A 21,883-nucleotide genomic window follows, 5' to 3' on the forward strand; every position below is an offset into this window, starting at 1 on the left:
TCTGTCAATTAATCAATAACGTCTGGCCCGCACACAGACTTAATAAGTCGGTCAGCAGTACTGCTACCAGCATATGAAGTAGCTTACACACTAAATGCTGCTCCTCATTTACCCACTAAGAGGCAACAGCACTCTAAGCAACATTACCCCGTGTGACCCTTCCAATTTTCTAAAATGGCGACAACAACAAAAAAAGAAAGTTGACTGCGACGGCCGACGCTTCAAGGATAGGTGGAAATTTGACTATTTCTTCACTGAAATACGCAACAACTGTGTCTGCCTCATTTGCAGAGACAGTCACTGTTTTTAAAGAGTTCAATGTGAGGCCATATTACCAAACAAGACAAGACATGTACGATAAGATTAGTGCTGCAATGATTAATCGATTAACTCGAGTATTCGATTACAAAAAAAATATTCTAATTAAATTTTGTTGCTTCGAGTATTCGTTTAATTAAAGTGCCGTTTTAATGGTTCATTTTTAAAGTGTTAGCAATTAGTTTTATTGATGAGGGTGGATACACTGCCCTCTGGTCTGCCTCTTTTCACATGGCTGAATCCAACTGCTCCCTGTTAAGACCAACGTAAGCTAAGGTTTTTTTTTTTGAGCTAATGATTTTTAATGCATTCTTAATTTAGTTCATAGGTATACTTAGCCGTTTTTTTTTTTTTTTTTTTTTTTTGTGGGAATTTGTGTCTGAGCCATTTGTTAAGAGCATTGTAAAAAAAAAAAAAAAAAAAAATTAGCATTTAAGCTAGCGGACTTTTTCTATGTAAGTTAGCCAGTTGTTCTTTTGTTGTACATTGATCCTCATTTAAAAAAATGTGTATATATATATATATATATATATATATATATATACCGTTTGAGGCTCAGCTCAGGTATTTTAATTTTTCATGTTCCTTATCCGATTACTCGATTATTCGAACTAAGTAGACCATCGATTAATCAACTACTAAAATATTCGATAGCTGCAGCCCTAGACAAGATTACAGGGAAGATATGCAGCGAGAAATTGAAGAAATTGAAGCAACTTGAAGCTAGTTAAATTTCACAGCAGCAGTATTTCGCAAGAGCCCAAGAGTCAAAAGAGAACGCCACATAGGCTAGTTGCGAGAATGTTGAAATTATTAATTAAAAACATTAATAAAGCAAATGTGACACACAGAATGGCTTGCTAAAATTTGCTTTAATTGTTCTACGTAAAGGACGTCAGCCAGGATCGGCCCCCCATATTTTTACCGCACCAAATCTGGCCCCCTTTGCAAAAAGTTTGGACACCCCTGTGTTAGACTGTTGGTTTATTGGGATGGATAGAAATGAGCTTAGAGACATTTTAGAAAATATAATTTATTGAAATTGAAAGTAATGTTTGCAAAAAAAAAAAAAAATACATTCTTCAATTTAGCACTTACGAAAGAGTGCCAAGTTCTGAAACAGATGCCTTATTTTACTCTAACATAATGTAGTTCCATTCAAGTCATCACATAGGGGGTAAAAAGAAACATGGTACAAAATGGCACAAATAAAACTGTTGCTTTTAATCATAACCTTCAGCAGCACCAATGGCGTTGGAGGTAATGTGTCGACGTCACCATGGTGACAAGCGTGGTGGTTGTGCCACGTGACTCTGGAATAACGTCGTGCCGTCCAGAAGAGTGAGTGGGATGTCTCTGATGATGGAAGGCAGGTCTTCATGTTGTATCGGGTAAATGACCGCAGAGAGGCCTGGACGCTCTGGGGAAAACCTATGTTGTTAGAGGAGGTGTGCGCATCAGTGGGGATGCCAAGTAAGTAAAGTTAGCAAGCTTGTGCCAAACAAATATTCTGATGAATAAGTGAATCAATAAAATAAAATCAACAATCAATAGTTGTGCTCTCTTCTACAGACCTGTCAAGTAAAGTTTTCTGCAGGTTCCGGCATGCTATCAATGTGCCACCAGTGAACATGTGGCACATGACAAGACGGCTGCAGCGCTCCACAAACGACTCAACCACCGTCGCCTCGAAGGAGCCGTTGCGCGAAATGAGGCAGAAGCGTTGAAGGCGGGAGCAGCAGGAGAGGGCATCGAAGAAGGACGAGTTGGCATTCAAGTAGGGCTGTTCTAACCTGAACACAAAATACGGACAAACAATCAAATGAACACGAAAAAGGTACGGCGATACCTATTTTACACCAAACTACATCTCATAAGAGAAACAGATTAGTTTTGGTTTCCACACAATTTGTTTTAAGTTAAAAACAGCTGTCAGACCTAAAATAAACAAAAAATGTTGCCCAGAAAATTTGGGGGTGAGTATGCAGTGTACACAAATTGCAATGCTGAGTGAAAACTAGCTTCAAGGCAGTCTTTATTACCTGAGTTCTTGAAGCTGCGAGCAGTTTCTAAGCACCTCCAGCAGGGAGGCGTTATAGTTCATGATTTTCAGAGTGCCAAGGTTGGCGAGTGACAAAACCTGCAGGTCTTTGCACTGTGTCACTAGGTGGGCCAGACCTGTGCCCCTCAGGACACCAGGCAGGCCAGCAAGTGTCAGGCGGCGCAACCGTGGTAACCCTCCAAGGGCTGCCAGGTGAGCATCCCCGACCCCTCTGGCCCATGCGCACATGCCGCGAGGCTCCACGCTAGCTCGGGCGCATGGCTCCAGACGGGGCAAAGCAGAGACGAAGCCAGGCCCAATGAGCTCCAAGGTCTCCAGGTAGAGGCAACCAGTGGCTAGCTGGCTGATTCCCAAGGTGGTTTCCCCTATAAGTGGGTGGAGAAGCCAAAAGTTTTGCTCAAGTAAAAAGTAGCCTTCCAAATGACTATTTGGTATGAAAGTAAAAATGCATTATGGGAAAAAAACCAATATGACTGAAATGCTTAAATTACTTAATTTGACCAATTTTCTTTCCTTGAGTTCTATGCAAAGATTTAACATTCTCTACATGTGAACTTTAGAACATACTGACAGCATCAGACTAGGCTGAGGATCTTTGTTGACATATTTTAAGCGCATGTGGAGAATAGGGGACAAGAACACAAACATGATGGCAGGCAGTTAAGACATGACTAACAATTATAGGGTGAAATCTCTAATATAAAAACACTTTAACATCTGAAGACCAGAGGTTTAGAGAGAAGCTTAAATATTTGTTGGTGACAAAAATCGAACCAATTCAAAGCCTGCGTGTGATATAGTATGATGAAACCTGTTGGTCTGACTATCCGCTGCTGTTTTGTTTTAGCCGCAAATGTTCTGAAGAGACATTTAATCCTATTCAATAAAAAGCCCTGGACCCTCTACTTCTTAAGGCTGACAATTACTTTGTTTCAAGAATAGTTGAGCCAATTTCTTCTGCAAAGCTCAAATTGTGCTCAAACTGGATTTTATACTGTGCAAATTAGTTTGTATGTTCTCTTTAGTAATTTTTGGGAAATAACAAATTGTCACTAGAATTTATCAGGAACAAAGTTAGCCTCACAAACCCTGTCAGTACCAGGAGGAATTCTGGTTTTGTTCATTGTTCTGTGTTCTGTCAGAGTAGCATTCTCCTATCCTTATTTAGCGCTTTTCTACTATTAAATGTTGCTCTAAGTGCTTTATAAATGTTGTGCACCAACCTTGTTTGGTGTACACTAGACTGTGTTTGATAAATTTATGTGATTTATTTCTATATCAAAATGCAGATTTATGGAACATTTATGTTGTCATATTAAATATGACACCCATTCATTCATTCATTCGTCATTCTATGAGACATACAAAATTGTGTAACTCCATTCATCTATTAATTCCATCTTTCATACAGCATGATCTTTGCGTGAAAAAAAGGGGGGGTGCTAATATAAAGACTACACTACATTAAACAAAGTTATGCAGTACATCAGTGCCTTGAGGCACTGTATGAGTGACGCAATTTATGAAATTCGAGATACGAATGGAATTGATTAATGGCGTTTTCCATGTACTAGTATTTCAAAGGGAAAAGATGAGAAATGAGGGTTCTAAATTACACGCATGAATGCGTACCTCAAAACGTGCGTACCTCGTACCTGAACAATAGCCGTTTTGAGCTTGTATTTTCAATTAGAGTATTTTGCATAAATCCCTGAAATTATATTTTGTAACAATCTATGGTTTAGTACAGTACCAACAGTGTTTTTTTTTTTTTTAATATAAAAAGACATCACACCATTTTCCTGAGGTGTTTTTTGAGCTGGAATAGATTGCAAATTCCTTTATTTTCATAGGAAAAATTGATTTGAGAAAGGCGTGATTTGAGGTATAAGTCAAGGCATCAGTCAGTTTACTGTGTGATGTATTAAACTTTGACCAGTGCAATTTGACCAAAATATGAATTTAAATTTAACGGCATAAATGTAAACTTATTAACGACATCTACCTACCTTGGGTCTCAGTGGCCGAGCCGACTCTGTAGTTTTGGACGCCCACTCGAGGGAGCTTCTTCAAGCCATGTAGGAGTAAAAGGGACGAGTTCTGTGTGGTGCTATGATGTGACTGGATGCCGTCCGAAAGGGCACATGCAGGTAGGGTGAGTGAACGAAGGTGCTTAAGTTGAGCAAGGCTGGCACACAGATGGGGAGCAGGTGGCGGAAGGTTGTTATCGTGCTCGTGATGGTAGTGCGTGTGCATCAAGTTCAAGTGTCGTAGGCTGACGCAGCTGGAAGCCAGTCGGCTCATGTTGGCGGGGAGCAGCTGGTCTTCAGTACCGCGGCACTCTGAGTATGGCACGAGATTGATGCCGCTCAAGTTGAGGCTCAGTAGACGCGAGGCGTCTCGTACGCCGCCGTCCAACAGGGACAAGAAAACCTTTTAAGTAAACAAACATTATTTTGATAGCATGCTTCACATATAAAAATATCAGTGTTTTCAAGTACCGGTACATTTCTGCATAGTTACAGTGCGCCATTTTCCATTGTGGGAACCTATGCTTAGTTATTTGCTGAATAACAGCAGAATATGAAAATACAGCTTTAGCACAAATTTCTATCAGTGGAAAAATGTCGACATGATTGGAAAAGCATCATTCCATCCGACTGCTGACCATTTTTTAAATTTCATTTCCTTGATCCCCAGTTTAAATTTCTTGACATTAAATCCCAACATTACATATTATGACCACCTCCAAAAAATATATATATCTGAACTCACAGCTTCCCCATGCCTAACAACATTGATTTAAAAAAATGAAATTAAAATACACAAACGCCGAATGGTAGCACTTGAAGGGAGCTTTGCTGTAGGCCACAGCTCGGGTTCAGACGTTTATACCTAAAGTGCCTGTGACACGAAAAAGCATGTTTATTTCATAATACACGCGGTATTTTATGCTCCTGAATGAAATGGACCATTTGGATGTGTGAAGAAGCGATCGATATATTTATTCAATTTTTTGAATCTCGCGCTATGAAAATGACAGACTTCCGGCTTCGGTATTGTATTGAGGAAGAGGGCGCTGTGGCGTATACGGGAGAAGGAGTCCTCTTCACTATACAGCCGGATTGTTGGATGAGAAGGACTAAGGATTCAGCAGATTTTGTGGATTAATTCGTTTATTTTTCGCATAACGCCAGCCAAACGACTGCAGAAAAATCTTGTTGCACAACGGACAGGCTTGTGAGCCTACTTGGGGTTTCAAAAGGTTCCCATTCACTGGTGGATATTGGCCAAAACAAGCCCTACTTCTGTGGGACCATGGGACTTACGAGGAAGTGAGTAAATATTGTGTTTTGTATTATGACAAATACTGGGATCATCTTATTTTAATATGTAGGTGGCTTGCATTTTGTGGCTGACATGCTCCTTGTCCCCTCAACCGGCGGCTTGTAGCACCCCCCCCCCCCCCGGATAGCACTATACTCGGCTTATTGCCGTCTTCATGTGCCCGGTCTTCCGTCAAATTTTCCAACCGATCAGAAATTGTAACTTTGTGTTAAAAATAGCCGCGACTACAGCAATTACAAAGTAAACACTACAAACTTTCTTTAAATAAAGGACTACTTTCGTTTGATCATGGATGTGCATGTAAAAAGCTCTCATACCATATTAGCTGCATAACTACTGCAGCCGCCCTCCTATGAGTCTCTCGCTGTTTACAACTTCGCTGTGTAGTAAAGCATTATTTTGCCATATTTGTGTTAACCATTTGGCAGCTACACGCTCCTCCGACGTCGGCCGGTTTGTCCAGCGGTCATTGTCCAGCTGCTTCCCCGCAAACGAGCCCTCTACCCTCAGCAGGGGAACGACAAGCTCTAACTTGTTTGCCGCTCGGCGGGTTGCCAATCGGCGAAGACGATCGACAACCCAGTCGTCATGTGAAATGACCCGGGCTAGTTATGTGCGATTTTCCGCTTGGATGACTTTGAAACATCACTCTGTTCAGGTTAGCATGTCGGCCAGCTGTCACGCATCTTGGTTTATTTACATTCTCCGAAGCCAGGAAAGGGAAATGACATAAGCCTGACTTAAATAATATATCGTTATAAATCGCGTTATATCGTTCGGGAGGTGCGACATTAAAGGTGAAGTCGACAGTTTTGACCATTACGGAGTAATTTTGCCATGTCGTCCTGAATAAATGCATTTTTATAATTTCATAATCCATTTAGCACAAGATTGTTATTTGTCATGACCATGCCATTTATTTAGCTATTGGGGAAAAATGCTTGGATAAAAAGAATATCCTGTAAAAATATTGGATTAGAGAGACTGGAACAATGACATTTTGCGGCTCTCTTCGTCGTGTTTTTCTCATTCTGAATAATTCCCCCTCAATGGGCTGAATAGTAAAACCGATGAGCCCATTCTCCCGCTGACGTCATCCACCTGTTGAGGACGCTAGGGCCCTATAATGGTAGGCGTGGCTAACTGGCAGATTAAAAGACTAATTTCTCGTCCTCTGCGCTTTGCTAAACTGTTGTATATAGTCGAATCGTCTCAAAATATGATTCTAATTCACATAATAATGCTATTTAAGACTTTTTTTCTCCTGTCGTACAGACGAACTAACTTGCTCTAGCTGTCCAACACACTAAAACAAGCACTTGCAGTATTACAATTTATTACATTAAGAAATTCCTTTAGTTTACTGGCTAAGCCCTATTTAGGTACTTTACGAGTGTCTTCCTTTTAAAACTTGGCCTGCCAGCACTGTAGTTACATAGCTAATAACTATAGAAGGCTGATACAGTCATATACTGCTGTAATAGTGATAAGAGAGTTTTGTCTCACCTGCGGCCACAGGGCAGGACAGCGGCTGAAGCTCAGGTGCCTGGGGCTATTGCCCTCCAATGCGCGCTTTAGTGATGAAGGGTCCAGCCAAGAGCGAGGCAACTGCAAGGCCTCCAAATCGCCGCGGAGGCCCAGGCTTTGGGCCAACGAGGGTGCGGCAGGCCAGTGGGCCGGGTTGGGGCCGGGGATGGACACCAGAAAAACACGGAGGCGCTTTGGAACGTGAACGCTAAACACAGCCAAGTACAGTAGCAGCAACGTCTGGTTCACCTGAGGACAGACAATCATCACATTTTATGGGTATTGTTATTAGGGCTGCACAAAGTACTGCAAAATTATCCATATAACAATAACGGCACATGTGTATTGCAAAGGCATGCGATAAATGAATACTTACAAGTTATTGTTTTGGGGTTTGTTTACTGCTTTTGGAAGTCATTTGAGATTGACCAATCAGAATCAGTATTACACATTCACTGCCAGACCATGTATATACATAACAGACTATAGGGTGCACCGGATTGGTAGGTGCACCATCAATGAACTAGGCAACACTTCATACATAAGGCACACCTGCATATAAGGTGCATTAGAGCATCAACACATTTGTAAATGAAAGAATTTTTCATTTGTTCATCTTTTAATATTGTAATTATTGACTGATTTATTTATTATTTGTGTAAGTTTTATTTATTGATTTGATGGATCTTGAATGCAAATCTTGAAGCTTTGTGTTTTCTTTTTCAGAAATATCACTTGTGACGAAATGAGAGTTTCGCTGCTAATTCTTGTCCAAGTGTTTGACGGAGGGGGCAGGATATTCTGTTTTAAAAAGCCCCGCGAGGAGTGTACATGTCACTTTATGGTGCTTTTTGACATTATGAGAATTAATAAGCATATAAATTGTTGTTATAATCCTCATGTACAGTAATCAAGGTATAGCTGAAATAAAACTACTCATGGAATTGAAAGTGACCTCTCCAGGGGCTAGTCTGGCGCTGAACTCTTCCAGCTGCTCATAGTGCGGCACGCTGCTCTGACCCACCATAAGGTGGCAGCTGACACCGATGCCCTCCCTGGTCACATCAGAGATGTCGAACTGCAGCATCAACCTGACAACACACAAATGCAGCACAACAGTTCACTTCCTTTACACTTTTACTAATTTATTTCTTAATGAGGTTTAAAAAATGTATTTGGTAATATATATTTTCAAATTCATATCTGCAGAATAGATAAATCTTTTTTTCATCACAGGCATCTTTTGCCAACGTGGCAGCAATTAAAAAACGGAAATCTGTACACCATGCATAACAGCGTGCTATACTTGAAAATTATATAGTTTTATTTCATTATTTGAATGGGAATGTGTTCAAAATATTGCCAGTAAAAATAATTTTTAGTTGACTACTAAATGTAATTTAAGTATTTGTTGCTATTTAAACTTTTTAACCTCATAAGTGCTTACAAAAATTTATGTTATACTCTGCGATTTATTTTACTTATTCAATGTAAAAAAAAAAAAAAAAAAAGATTTTAATTATGTGCATTTGTAATTTTATCTAATTTATTAATATTAATTTAATTATCTTATATCAGGGGTGGGCAAACTATTCCACAAAGGGCCGCAGTGGGTGCGGGTTTTTGTTCATACCCATCATGAGGACAGCCTTTCACCAATCCGGTTTCTTACAAGTGCAATCAGTCGATTTCAGTCAGGTGCTTCTTGTTTCCACTGATACCTCATTGGCTAAACTGTCTGTGCTGAATAAGTTTGAACAAAGACCAGGACCCACTGCGGCCCTCGAGGACCGGTTTGCCCACCCCTGTCTTATATGTAATTCTTGCATTTAATGAACTGTTTAGTTTAAAATGGTGTTTATTATTTAATTTGAATGCTGTTTGTTTAGATGTTGACAAAATAAATATCTAAATATGGCAACAGTGAACCGGACACAAAAGACAAATAGAAAGTTTCTCGGAGAATAAATGCAGCGTCCTACTTACTTGCGTAGCTGGGCGCAGCAGGGCACCACGCCATAGCTGGGCGTCAACAGCGTCTGCCGCAGTTCTGCCAGACGACTGAGTCGGTCCACTGCTTCTCCCGAAAGCTTGGTAGCGTCGAAACCCAACTGTACGTCAAAGGCCAGCGAGCGCAGCAGAGGCAGCGAGGCCAGAAGGCGAGAGAGGCGCAGCGCCGTCAGCCGGCATCCACTCACATCAAGACGCGTCACCGCCTTGCAGCGGCTCACCGAGTCTACCACGCCGCTGCTCAGCCAGTAGACGCCGTTGAGGCTTAGGGACTGCACATGATTGGACAGCTGCCGCAGTGTGTTGCGGACCCTCTGATCGTCCATCTGAACAAAAAGCCATAAAGTGGCGGTTACAAATTCTGTATAGGAAATTGAATTGAATAAAGGATTCCCTCTAAGTGACTCCTTAATGAAAAAAATGTTTGCATCGTTAGGAACTGTAGTAGATGCTGCAGTTCCCATTTTCACTCTGCTTCTAATCAAAATATAAGAACATGTGGAGGCGCATGTGTAATGGGTGCACGTAGGTCCATTGCTTGCATTGCGTGTGAAACCTCCCTCCCGACACCTTCAGAGAGTACGCCGGCGACTAGACCTGCTAGCCTGGGCTTTTTAGCCTAGTGGTTAGTGCGCTCTCCTGCCGTGCTGGACACCACATGCGGCCCATGGTTCCTTGACGACCGGTTACGCATAACATATTGGATGGCCAGTTGTGTGTGCATGTCTTTATGCCTACCATGTATTCCTCAGACAGGCATACATTGGCCAACAGGCTCTTGTCACAGCAGAGCGTTTGCAACCGCTGGCAGACCGATGCTACGTTGGTGAGCAGGTCACACACAGGCACGTGACGCAGGATGTAGAGAAGGATTTCGTCAGACAGGTCGAACATGCCCACCGCCACCGACGCCATCACGGGTTCCTCCCCAGCCCGGCCTGTAACAGCACAATAATTATTATGATGTTAGATTTCAAACATTTATGGGTTCATTCAATTTATTTATTTATTTATGTATTTATTTTCATTTTGGGTCACAGGACAATGTGACCTAAATTTCTGGAATAGTCTCCATGTTGTGTGCCTGATAAGGCTTATATTATGTAAATCAATTAATGCTGAAATATTACACACTTACCATTGAACTTTGGAGAACACAGACAACTCCCAAAATGAATGTGAGGCGTTGAAACAACAAGCTACCAGCAGGGGGAAAAGGCAATACTGCGCTATAGCGTTACTTGAAAGTAATTTTATCCCATTTGGTCACACAAGACGGATATGAACAAGTCGACCAGAAACAATATAGGTCCAAATCAACAATCCTAAGTTGAAACCAATTACTTAGCGATTTATGAGGTATCGTGCGTGTTGCTGCTAAATTGCTAATCCTCCCACCTGGCAAACGTGACGTTCCTTTTACGTCTGAAGTGTCAGCGGCGCCGCTCACCGTGGTCACCATGCGAGATACTGCTTCATGTCAGGTGTTCAGCCGCCAAGGAGACATGTTTGCTTTCGGGTTTCGGTTTCCACGTCTTCCCCTTCGCTTCCCAGGCATGCAAGGAAGGACATAATTCACCGTAGCAATATGGCGGAAGACTTTACGCGTTGCACTTGGTTGCACTCGCCTGCTCAACACAGGCCAAAGCAACGGAATTACGACCAGTCGATCCGCACAACAATAATGAAGGGCTGTCAAAAGTAAGTGATACTCGAATGTTGTTTGCGTTCAGAAAATACAGCAAAACGTCTAATTCAGACTATAGTGTTGGCTGAAAACAAAAGGTGAAATGATTGCTTCATTAACACAAAATAGCAAAAATCTATCTACCTAATAATCTAATATAAATTTATGCATGGTAACATTAACCACCATTTCGTTCTCAGATGTGAAAACTGACAATGTATGTAAAAGTACGGACGTGTATTGCTATAGGAGGGAAATTATAGAACATGTCATATTTTATGTCATGTAACGTGATGTTTCACAAGACGACCTGGACATTTTCACATTGAAATATGATTAATGGAATGGGGTCGACTAGACATTCATTAAAACCAAAGGCGGAGTTTGACTTTTGGGGGCGGCAGTGTCAGCAATAAAATTAACTTACAAGAATATTTATAATAACATGTTGAAAATGAGCGTTTTTTGTTTCCCATCATTCTTCAGGGCAAGTCCAAATCAGGCTGCTTAGGCTATACTTTTCGTCAAGACTGTCATCCATTGAATAATATGGTACACCCGCCGGTGTCGTGCCAATGTAGTTACCCCAGTCAAAAATTGTATCCCCTGGGCTGAGCAACTGTGCTGCACTGATTTGCTTGATTTCCGTGTTTTATTAGTGATGTAGTTATCTACAAGGTTTTAAAACATGGCACATCCATAAAAAAATATATACAAAAACAAAAAATTCTGTCGTATAACGTAACATAGGTACTAAACGTAAAAAAGCTAATGTTTCACTGTTTTACTTATAGGATGACCTATAACTGTTATTTCTGTAATTCAAATCCTGTATGGAGTTTCTCCAGTTTAATAAACGTCAATGTCCAAAATATAACTGTGGTTCTTTTCTGGCTTCAATTCATTGTTTAAGTTGACATAACTCATAACTAATGTGTGTGTGTGTGTGTTTGTGTGTGTTGGGGGGGGGTGCGTGCTCCCGCGGCCAGGGGACACAACAGGGGTAACTACATTGGCAAGAGACCATCGGTGGCTCTGTTGTACAATACGCGTGTTTAGTGGGGCAAATTTTAACTCCGCTCACCATTTTGACAGTGGTCTCTACCGTTTCATGGTCCACATTTTCAATCTTTGGTTCTTGCTCAGTCGTTGTTGTCGCTTTTGAAAGCTTAGGTTTAAAAAAAACAAAAAACAAAACGTATATCCATCTTGACTCTTCGGTCCTGGGGCGGTTTTGGCTAAGCAAAACAAATGACCGTCTAAGGTGCTAGTCACATGATCTGTTTGAAAAATAATTTTGACCCATTTTAAACATATATTTTTTTTGTCATTTCATTTATTTTTGTTTGTTTGTTTGTTTGTTTGTTTTTTTTGCTTTACAACTTTTATAGACCATACTTTTCTGGAAAATTCTTCATTTTAAAATCATATACTGTACTGTAAAGGAAAGTCAATTACATGCAATGACAGTTTTCGGCCACCAGGGGATTAAAACTGTTCTAGTACTAGTACTGCTCGAGAGTTCAGCCTAGTTTAGCTACATAACCTAGTTTGCCCACATCGCCAAGTGTGCGGAAACCTCAACTCGCAGCAGTATTAACTAATTTAGCGAATACACAACACCGCTAAAGAATTCTAGCATATTGTGGTTTCTGAAGTAGCAACTCCAGAACCAAAACCTTGCTGTATTTGTTGTGTTTTCGCGCCGTTGGTACAGAAACCAGCACTCTGGATTTATTTTTTATTTTTTTCATTTTTTATTTTTATTTTTATTTTTTATTTTTTGCAACGAACATTGATTGTAGCAGGTCCTTATCATTTTACAATCCCCGAATTATGTGTCCAAGAAAAGTCCACAAGATGGCGTCATTCATTTGAAACGTTCACCATTGGACACCTTCCTTTTTTCACAGACATTTAACACTGGGACGGACAGAACTCAAGGATATGTACAAAGATGCAAAACTTGAAATTTCATTTTTCTTTTGTGTAAACAAGAATAGCTTTAATGACATTTGAATTAGACAAATAAAACTGCAGATTGTTAGCAGTACACTCTCCAATAGATGGAGGTGTCCAATTGGATGAAAATGTTTACAGTAAAATATGAATTCCATACTCTGTTGCAGTAAGGCCTTTCTTTCTCAGAAAGTGCGAGATTAAATTTTTGGTGTGTTTGTTTGTGTTTAGGAAATGAATATTGCACTGTGAGAAACGCGGAAGTTCTGCGTGACCATTTGAAGTGGAGGGGAAAATGACAAAATTTAGGTAGTTTTCTCATCAGATTATGTTGGTGAGGAGAGCAATCTTTTTTCGTGGGGGTCTGTTTATGGCAATATGGAATACTTAAATACATACTTGAATGCCACTATACACATTGAACGGTTCCAAAATTCCCCATGATAACTTGTCATGGAAATCTTGAGGAAACCATTCTGAAAGTTACCAGAAATCTCTTTGCAAGCTGTTACACCCCAACGATAATGTAGTACTAGTGTTATTTGTGATTTGACTTCTTCAGTTTGGCGACACAGTGCGGCTCCTCAGACAGCCACAGGTGAGGTACTTCATGGCGGTCATGCTGATGTGCATGAGCGGGCCCAGATTGAAGAGCATGTGGTAGAAGGCGTGAACCGACAGGCCGCCTGTCTCATCAGCGTACTTGAGGGCCACGATGGGCGTGTACAAGGGGTTGGTCAGGTTGCGGAATCGCGGGCTGCTGGCTTCAATCACCTTTTTGGTGCACTATGAAAAAAGCGCAAGTGGCAAATGTATTCGCGCTGCATACGAAAGTAAAGAATGCTTGTGGAAAAAAAAACAGGTAAATAGTAAAAGTACTGATTTAACTCATTCACTAAAGTACAGGTAAAAAAGTACATGTTCTGAAATGCATGCAAGTAGAAAAGAAAACATGAATAATGAATTATTTGTTGTTAGGCAACATCACTTCCCACGGAGATAACAAGAATGCAAATAATCAAGGAAAAACTTACTCTGGCTATGTCATCCGGCGTTTGTCCCAGTGTCTCAAAAATGTCCACAGAAGATGGAAGGTAGACATTCTTGAAGTAGTGAACTGTGTCCGCATCGGTTCCCGGGTACTCCTTCTGACGCACGTCTTGAATCATCTTGGCCTCAAACTCTGTATGAACTGGGCCAGGCTCAATCATTGACAACCTGAGAATGAACACATGGAGTGCAATGAAGCAGTGGAATCATAACTGTGTATTGCATATACATAACATGGTTCCAAAGATGAGGTCTAGAGGTCTATAACACATAGCTTGGGCAGCCGTAAAATAATTGGCAATAAATTATGTTGTATTATTTTAATAAACAAACAAGAACGAGTGTGCCACAGCACACTACAGGCTGAAGGCTGTACGAGCATGGCTTTTACTGCCTAACTCGTAACTTAGAGGGAACACAGGCGCCAATAAGTCCACAATTATTCAGCCCTGATACAAAAACAATCATAAATCCTTTCGAAACATTTCTCTTGTGCAAGAGATTCCTTGATCCAAAACCTCGAAAAAATCTGCTGTATAAAATGACGCTTACGTGACATTGAACTTTAGCAATTGCACGGCCAGGCTCTCGCAGAAGCCCTCCATGGCAAACTTGGATGCAGCGTAGACATCATTAAAGACCACTCCTGTCAAGACAAATGAACAAAAACTATGTTAAATTCAATGGTACAAAAAAGTAGGCGCTAGCGCAAGCTAATAGCTAGCTAGTGTGCAGCCAATGTGTCTGGTGAATGAGGGTTTGTTGACTAAGCACAGCTATTACAGTGGTATGAAAAAGTATCTGAACCTTTTGGAATTTCTCACATTTCTGCATAACATCACCATCAATTGTGATCTGATCTTTGTCAAAACCACACAGATGAAAAAAACAGCGTCTGTTTTAACTTAAACCACCCAAACATTTGTAGGTTTTCATAATTTAATGAGGATAGTATGCAAACAATGACAGGAGGGGGAAAATAAGTGAACCATCACATTTAATATTTTGTAGCCTCCCCTTTGGCTGCAATAACTTCAACCAGATGCTTCCTGTAGCTGCAGATCAGTCTGGCACATCGATCAGGACTAATCTTGGCCCATTGTTCTCTACAAATCTGCTGTAATTCAGTCAGTTTCCTGGGGTGTCTGGCATGAGTCGCTGTCTTTAGGGCATGCCACAGCATCTCAATGGGGTTCAAGGCTAGACCTTGACTTTGGCCACTCCAGACTGTGTATTTTGTTCTTCTGAAACCATTCTGAAGTTGATTTACTTCTGTGTTTTGGATCGTTGTCTTGTTCCAGCATCCATCTTCTTTTTAGCTTCAACTGTCTGACAGAAGGCCCCAGGTTTTCCTGCAAAACTTTCTGATTAACTTTTGAATTCATTCTTCCATTTACGATTGCAAGTTGTCCAGGCCCTGAGGTAGCAAAACAGCTCCAAATCATGATGCTCCCTTCACCATGCTTCACCATGGGGATGAGGTGTTGATGTTGGTGAGCTGTTCCATTTTTCCTCCACACATGACAAGTTGTGTTACTCCCAAACAATTTAACTTTGTTTTCATCAGTCCACAAAATATTTTACCAAAACTTCTTGGGAGTGTCCAGTGCCTTTTTCGAACATTAAACAAGCGAAAATGTTTTTTTTCAGACCGCAGTGGCTTCCTTCGTGGAGTCCTCCCAAGAACACCATACTTGGCCATAGTTTTACATATAGTTGATGTGTGCACAGAAATATTAGACTGTGCCAGTGATTTCTGTGCGTGTTTAGCAGACACACTAGCGTTCTTTTTACCTCTCTGAGTATTCTGCGCTGTAAACAGTGTAACTTGTAATAAACGTGCTAGTATTCTTGGCGTCATCTTTGGTGGATGGCCACTCCTTGAGAGAGAAGCAATAGTGCCAAACTCTCTCCATTTGAAGACAATTTCTCTGACTGTCGACTGATGAAAATCCAGACTTTCAGAGATGGTTTTGTATCCTTTCCCAGCTTTATACAAATCAACAATCCTTGATCGCCAGTCTTCAGACAGTTCTTTTGACTGAGCCATGATGCACATCAGATAATGCTTCTCATCAAGACATTTCTTACCATGTGTGTGTTTTATAGTGGGCAGGGCAGCTTTAAACCACTCATCAGTGATTGGGCACACACCTGAATTAAAATTTTTGGTAAAAATTGGTTTCAGTTGCTATTTAAGTCTCCTTAAGCAGGGGGTTAACTTACTTATTTTCCACCCTTCTGTCATTGTTTTCATGCTATCCTCATTAAAATATGAAAAGCTATAAATGTTTGGGTGGTTTTAATTAAAGCAGACACTTTATTTTCATCTGTGTGATTTTAACAAAGATCAGATCACATTTGATGGTGATTTTATGCAGAAAAGTGAGAAATTCCAAAAGGTTCAGATACTATTTCATTCCACTGTTAATAATTGTATCTCAACAAATATAAAATATATTTTGACTGGTTTCAGTTTACGGCCAAAATTTTTCATTTCGGCACATTCTTATTAGGAGGTACCCACCTTGGAGGCCCATCACACTACTGACCACGATGATGTGTCCTCCTTTGCGCCGCTTCATATCAGGCATCACTTCCTTGATCATTCGAATCACACCGAAAAAGTTGGTCTCAAACACCTTCTTCATCTCCTCGATGGGTATGCTCTCCAGTGGGCCCACCAGACCAATGCCCGCATTGTTGACTAGTCATGGAAAACACAATATGATCGTGCTTGCTAATAGTTGTGGTATTTGGTTAGCTTGGTTAGTCTGGGTCACACACCAAATCATTTGGTCCAATTGAATCATTCAAGTTCTTAAACCACATAATTGGAATGTGCAATGTTTCAGATGAGTCCCTTAACTCCAATCCATGACTTAAACCATCCAAGTCAGCTGAATTGAAATCATTTTAGGCTGTTGTGTTTCCGGTATAAGTCCAAGAACTTCGGTTAATCACTCATTGCGATTGAGTCCCCAGTCTTATCGATCAGTCTGCTGACTTTGGTCAGTCTGCAACGTTTAGTGTGGGCTCTCCAACTCGAATCAGTCACCTAATTTCTCTGAGTCAACTTTATTTCGATTGAGACCACTAACTTGAGTTGGTCCACCAATTAAACTGAGTCTGCAATATTTCCTGTGACTCTCCTACTTCGAGTCCCGATCAGAATGAACGGAATCGTCCGAGTCTGTGGGTCTTTTTGGTCAGTCTGCTAATTACAGTAGAATCAAAGAAACAAATCAGTTTAGTCTTGGCTTTTTGGTCATCTGCTAACTTTAGTTTCTCCTATGATTCATCTCAGACCGCAGTGGTCCACGAATTTGAATCATAGCACCAAATTATTTCGAGTAAGCTAACTTGAGTCATGCATCTGTTTTAGTCAATAGTGTTTCTGATGACTTTGCTAACTTCAGTTAGGGAACCAAAATATCCGAGTCGCTTGATTCAACTAAATCATCTGTGCTTCCTAAATTTCTGATAAGTCCGCTTACTAGAATCAAATATCCAAATTATTAGAGTCAATTCATTCAGTGGAATCTTCCACTTAACCCGCTTACATGAATCAGTCACCGAATGCAACTTAATCATTTAAGCATGGGGATTTTCCATTGAGCCTGCGATGACTCACTGAGGACGTCGACATGGCGATCTTTGATGCCGTTGATACATTGTTTGACCGATTCATCAGAACACACGTCCAGTACGGCCAGAGACAGTGTTTTCCCGTATGCATCGCCTGCAGCTTCCACCAGTTTGTCCTTGCGCTTCAAGTCTCGCATCGTAGCTATGACTGCAGATGGAACAAAAAAGTTCAAAGTTACGTAGAGTTGTGTTATTTGGAGTTTAACTAAATTAATAATAGTCCTCAAAATTCAGTGTTCTTACTGTACTCTTACATCATCAACACTCCTTAGTACAATCCGAGCAATAAAATTAAATAATATATGCATTAAATTAATTTATTTTATCTAACACTTGAATGCAAAAAAACACAAGTGCCTCTTGGTGACTGAGTGCTCACACTGTACTTAAGTTGGAGCAGACATAATGATTCATCACCTTTACTTGAAGAAAAAAAAAAAACAATGGGCTGACATGGGCTTGCGTAAGTCTCAAAGCATAACTTATTTTATATTGTCAAACTAAGTTAAATATGGTCATGGAATGCTGGAACTAGTGCATTAGACAAGGTGGAGGGAATCATGGCCACTCCATAATAGCCAACAGTGGCTACATTTCCATGCAGCCAATATTTCTTTCATTATCTGCCATTTCGGCAGTATGCAAGCCCATGTAAATACATTTAAAAATTGAATATGCTCATATTCAGTTTAAAAAAATTTTTAAAAATCTGATTCCGCCTCCTGGTCTGATCCTTTGTTTAAATTGAATATTTGGTCATGTAACCTATTGTAGCCCGTTTGAAAGTAACAGGCTGCACATTCTTGAGAAATCCTGGTCCTTTGAGTAGATGAAGTAGTTGCTCCTGAATTACATAAGCTGAAAAACAACTTGAAAAGCTGTGGGAATAAGGAAGAAATTTTAATTTTATTAGTGAAGTGAAATAATTGAACATGAGGACTTTTTTTTTTATATTGAGATGGAAAGTACGTGAGAGCGATTTTTACAAGAAGGGGAGCAAAATGTTACAAATTTGCAGGGTTTGGCAGGGAGCGGATGTGACACGATATACATAATTGCCAAACCAAAGGGATATGATGATGGGTTGACTCCTATTTGTCAAGCATGTAAATTTAGTATTTTAAATGTCTTTAAAAGAGAATACTACCTGTTACCTGAATATTGTCTGAATGTCAACATATCCGGTGTCAAAACAACACCTACAGTCTAATGCTGGAGAGCAAATAAATATATACTGTACATATATGGAAAAATCTTCTGGAATATCTTGAATATGGCCCCATTCATTCATTCCTTTACACAGATCAGTCGTCCTGGTCCCTCTGCCGAAAAACAGCCCCAAAGCATGATGTTTCCAACCCTCTGCTTCACAGTGGGTATGGTGTTCTTCGGATGCAATTCAGTATTCTTTCGCCTCCAAACACGAGAACCTGTGTTTCTACCAAAAAGTTCTATTTTGGTTTCATCTGACCATAACACATTCTCCCAGTCCTCTTCTGGATCATTTAAATGCTCTCTAGCGAACCGCAGACGGGCCTGCACGTGTACTGGCTTCAGCAGTGGGACACGTGCAGGATTTGAGTCCCTGGCGGCGCATTGTGTTACTGATAGTAGCCTTTGTTACAGAGGTCCCAGCTCTCTGTAGGTCATTCACTAGGTCCCCCCGTGTGGTTCTGGGATTTTTGCTCACCGTTCTTGTTATCATTTTGACGCCACGGCGTGAGATCTTTCATGGAGCCCCAGATCGAGGGAGATTATCAGTGGTCTTGTATGTCTTCCATTTTCTAATAATTGCTCCCACGGTTGATTTCTTTACACCAAGCGTTTAACCTATTGCAGATTCATTCTTCCCAGCCTGGTGCAGGTCTATAATTTTGTTTCTGGTGTCTTTCGACAGCTCTTCGTCTTAGCCATAGTAGAGTTTGGAATGTGACTGACGGAAGTTGTGGACAGGTGTCTTTTATACCGATAATGAGTTAAAACATGTGCCATTAATACATTAATACACAATTGGTGGTTGACTAAATACTTATTTGCCCCACTGTAAATCAGTACTTGGTGGCAAGTTTGTGTTGACCCACATCCAACATTGAATTTAATGTATCAAAAATACGTAAAAATATATACAGTATACATATTCTAGTCTTCTTTAGTTGAATTGTACAGGTTAGAAGTCACATGAATAATTATGAAGTTTTTTTGGTCTCATTTTACTTAATATCATGAAAGCCTAATGGTTGAACAAGAGTGTGAAAACTTGTTTGCATTCACTATCCTAATACTATATATCTGCCTAAATTTGCCTATTAAACAATTATAAATTCCACATTTTTGTAAAGATGTACTTATTTATCCCATAAATTTCAACAATATCGTTAGCAGCAATAAAGGTTTTTATGAGCCATTCTTTTTCAATGATAACATGGAAATAAGGCTAAGGCTACAAATAGTGTAGAGATTAAGTATCAGGTGCAGGTGTACGAGGCTATAAAAAGAAAGTTACTACACTGTGCCGGGGCAAATTGAGTTCACTGGCTCACAGACAATAAACTGAAGATGCCTTTACTGTGTTTAGGTTCAAGGAATACCTGCTTAGTGTACGCTCTTGATGCAGAAATTTACAGAAGCATAGTGATGTGGAACAAATGCATAAATTGTCTCAATGCACTTACTGTTTGGTATTTGATGCTAAAGATAGCACGTTTGGTCAATACTGTACTGTACAACTCAAAGTAGTCTAAGCTGACTCTCTATGCTCATAAAGCACTTTACATATTAGCATTAGTGTCCCAGAAAAGCCAATGACAGCTCTCATGAAGTAAGGCTTGAAAGAGGATTTGCAAAATGGCATTATCAGCATTTAGAGGTTTGTTTTCTTTTATTTATTTGCTATCTACTGTAGCAATGTATAACATACATACATTTTAATATGGCCTACATAACACTTAGTCCTTGGCTGATCTTTTTTGTGTCTGCAAACAGGAGGAGTCATTTAAATATAAGGCGGACTGGATTCAATTGAGAGATGTATTTTTTTTTATGTTAACACTTTAACGCTCTGATTGGCCGTTGGCAAGATCTTAGTGAGAGAGCATTTATAATATTAGAGCCTTGCGTGTTGAACATTTGGTGCGGGTGTAAAAGTGTTGCTATCATTGGTAGCATCTGACGTGAGCAAAATATTAGCTAAATTATAATATCTAATACATTTCTAAATACAGTCTCATCTTTTTATTCTAAGTCTTTAGTCTTTTTTTATTTTCTTTATAAGGCATTAAGTGTGGGAGGGGAAAATACATGAATCTTTTTTGGAATATGGCTATAGCATAACAAAACGTGGATGCAAGGAACTGTTTGATTTATAACATAATAAGAATGCACCTACCATGGTAGCGCTTGTGTTGGTCCTTGGCCAGCATGACAGCCATCCTCAGGCCAATGCCCGACGAGCAGCCGGTGATCAGCACCACTTTTTGCCCGCCGCTCGCCATCTCTGTCCACTCATGGTTGATGCGGGACGACCCTAAGAGGATCAAAGTCACATGGTGAAGATGCGGATTAACCTCTGTTAGTCCCATGGTTCATTTATATCTAGTCCTTACAACACCAGGTCTTTTTTTTTTGCTTTTTGAAATTATTTGGTCAAAAATAGGGCGTTATGGTCATTGAAATAATACAATTCTGTGTAATGAAAGTGGTTTCAGCAAAATTTTCAGGAATAAGCCTAATCAAAACTATAATTTAACTACTGTTAACTTTGAAATGCATTAACTACATAAAGGTGTTTGTATCATTTTATTCTCAATAATTTCTGTTGTTTTCCGTTGCCCCCCCCCAACCCCCTACCCCCAATGCACCAGGAACAGTCATTTTTTAATAAAGGTTATAATTTTATTTAATCTGCCGTTTGCAAAGGAAAATATATTTATTACTTTATGTAATTTTGTATTATTATTAATACAATTTTATGATTTCATAGTACACATTCTTACACATGAAATTACATAATAAATTGCCATACAATGTTTTATTAGGAGCACGTTTATTACAAGTTACAGCTTCTGAATTTTGAAGCTATTTGGCGCCACCTAATGTTCGCGTAAGAAATAAACTTAAAATGTCATGTAATTTACACATTTGTAGGTCAGGACTGAAATATGGTACAATAATTACATGAATCATTTGATGATGTAAAAAAACAGTTACAACAATTTTCGGACTATAAATTGTGACATTTCTCCCTAACTTTGAAACTTTTGCTAATCTTTTTCTTC

The 21,883-nt window shown here is 40.0% G+C and overlaps 2 protein-coding genes across 4 annotated transcripts; both read right to left on the reverse strand.

Annotated features, from left to right (window-relative positions):
- Positions 1–1,309: 1,309 nt before the first annotated feature.
- Positions 1,310–10,858, reverse strand: fbxl18 (F-box and leucine-rich repeat protein 18). 3 transcript variants are annotated; one of them, XM_057844457.1, is made up of 9 exons: positions 10,716–10,858; positions 10,004–10,203; positions 9,242–9,591; positions 8,211–8,346; positions 7,235–7,504; positions 4,390–4,813; positions 2,361–2,745; positions 1,893–2,111; positions 1,310–1,749 (listed from the first exon to the last, which is right to left on the reverse strand). In XM_057844457.1, exons 2-9 carry the CDS (start codon positions 10,178–10,180, stop codon positions 1,593–1,595), a joined length of 2,118 nt encoding a protein of 705 aa, XP_057700440.1. In that variant the 5' UTR covers positions 10,181–10,203; positions 10,716–10,858; the 3' UTR covers positions 1,310–1,592. The 3 variants fall into 3 exon arrangements, with proteins under 3 accessions (XP_057700440.1, XP_057700439.1, XP_057700438.1); XM_057844456.1 differs by lacking the exon at positions 10,716–10,858 and adding an exon at positions 10,404–10,643; XM_057844455.1 differs by having other exon boundaries at positions 1,313–1,749; positions 10,664–10,858.
- Positions 10,859–12,718: 1,860 nt separating this feature from the next.
- Positions 12,719–21,120, reverse strand: LOC130920352 (retinol dehydrogenase 8-like). Its single transcript, XM_057843510.1, has 6 exons — positions 20,995–21,120; positions 17,596–17,757; positions 16,489–16,668; positions 14,514–14,607; positions 13,946–14,129; positions 12,719–13,697 (listed from the first exon to the last, which is right to left on the reverse strand). The coding sequence occupies exons 1-6, from the start codon at positions 21,098–21,100 to the stop codon at positions 13,470–13,472; spliced, it is 954 nt and encodes a 317-aa protein (XP_057699493.1). The 5' UTR covers positions 21,101–21,120; the 3' UTR covers positions 12,719–13,469.
- Positions 21,121–21,883: the final 763 nt, after the last annotated feature.

Source organism: Corythoichthys intestinalis, chromosome 8 (genome assembly GCF_030265065.1).
Source record: "Corythoichthys intestinalis isolate RoL2023-P3 chromosome 8, ASM3026506v1, whole genome shotgun sequence".
NCBI classification, from domain to species: Eukaryota; Metazoa; Chordata; class Actinopteri; order Syngnathiformes; family Syngnathidae; genus Corythoichthys; species Corythoichthys intestinalis.

Excerpts from the sequence above, each read along its gene's own strand:
- fbxl18 (XM_057844455.1), bottom strand. The coding sequence starts at position 10,727 with ATGGTGACCACGGTGAGCGGCGCCGCTGACACTTCAGACGTAAAAGGA. Across the intron at positions 10,204-10,663 it reads AGGAACGTCACGTTTGCCAG|GCCGGGCTGGGGAGGAACCC; the intron begins GTGGGAGGATTA and ends GTGCTGTTACAG. Across the intron at positions 1,750-1,892 it reads CAGAAAACTTTACTTGACAG|GTTTTCCCCAGAGCGTCCAG; the intron begins GTCTGTAGAAGA and ends CTAACAACATAG.
- LOC130920352 (XM_057843510.1), bottom strand. The coding sequence starts at position 21,100 with ATGGCGAGCGGCGGGCAAAAAGTGGTGCTGATCACCGGCTGCTCGTCG. Across the intron at positions 16,669-17,595 it reads TCGCCATGTCGACGTCCTCA|TCAACAATGCGGGCATTGGT; the intron begins GTGAGTCATCGC and ends TTCCATGACTAG. Across the intron at positions 14,608-16,488 it reads TAGTGTGATGGGCCTCCAAG|GAGTGGTCTTTAATGATGTC; the intron begins GTGGGTACCTCC and ends TTGTCTTGACAG.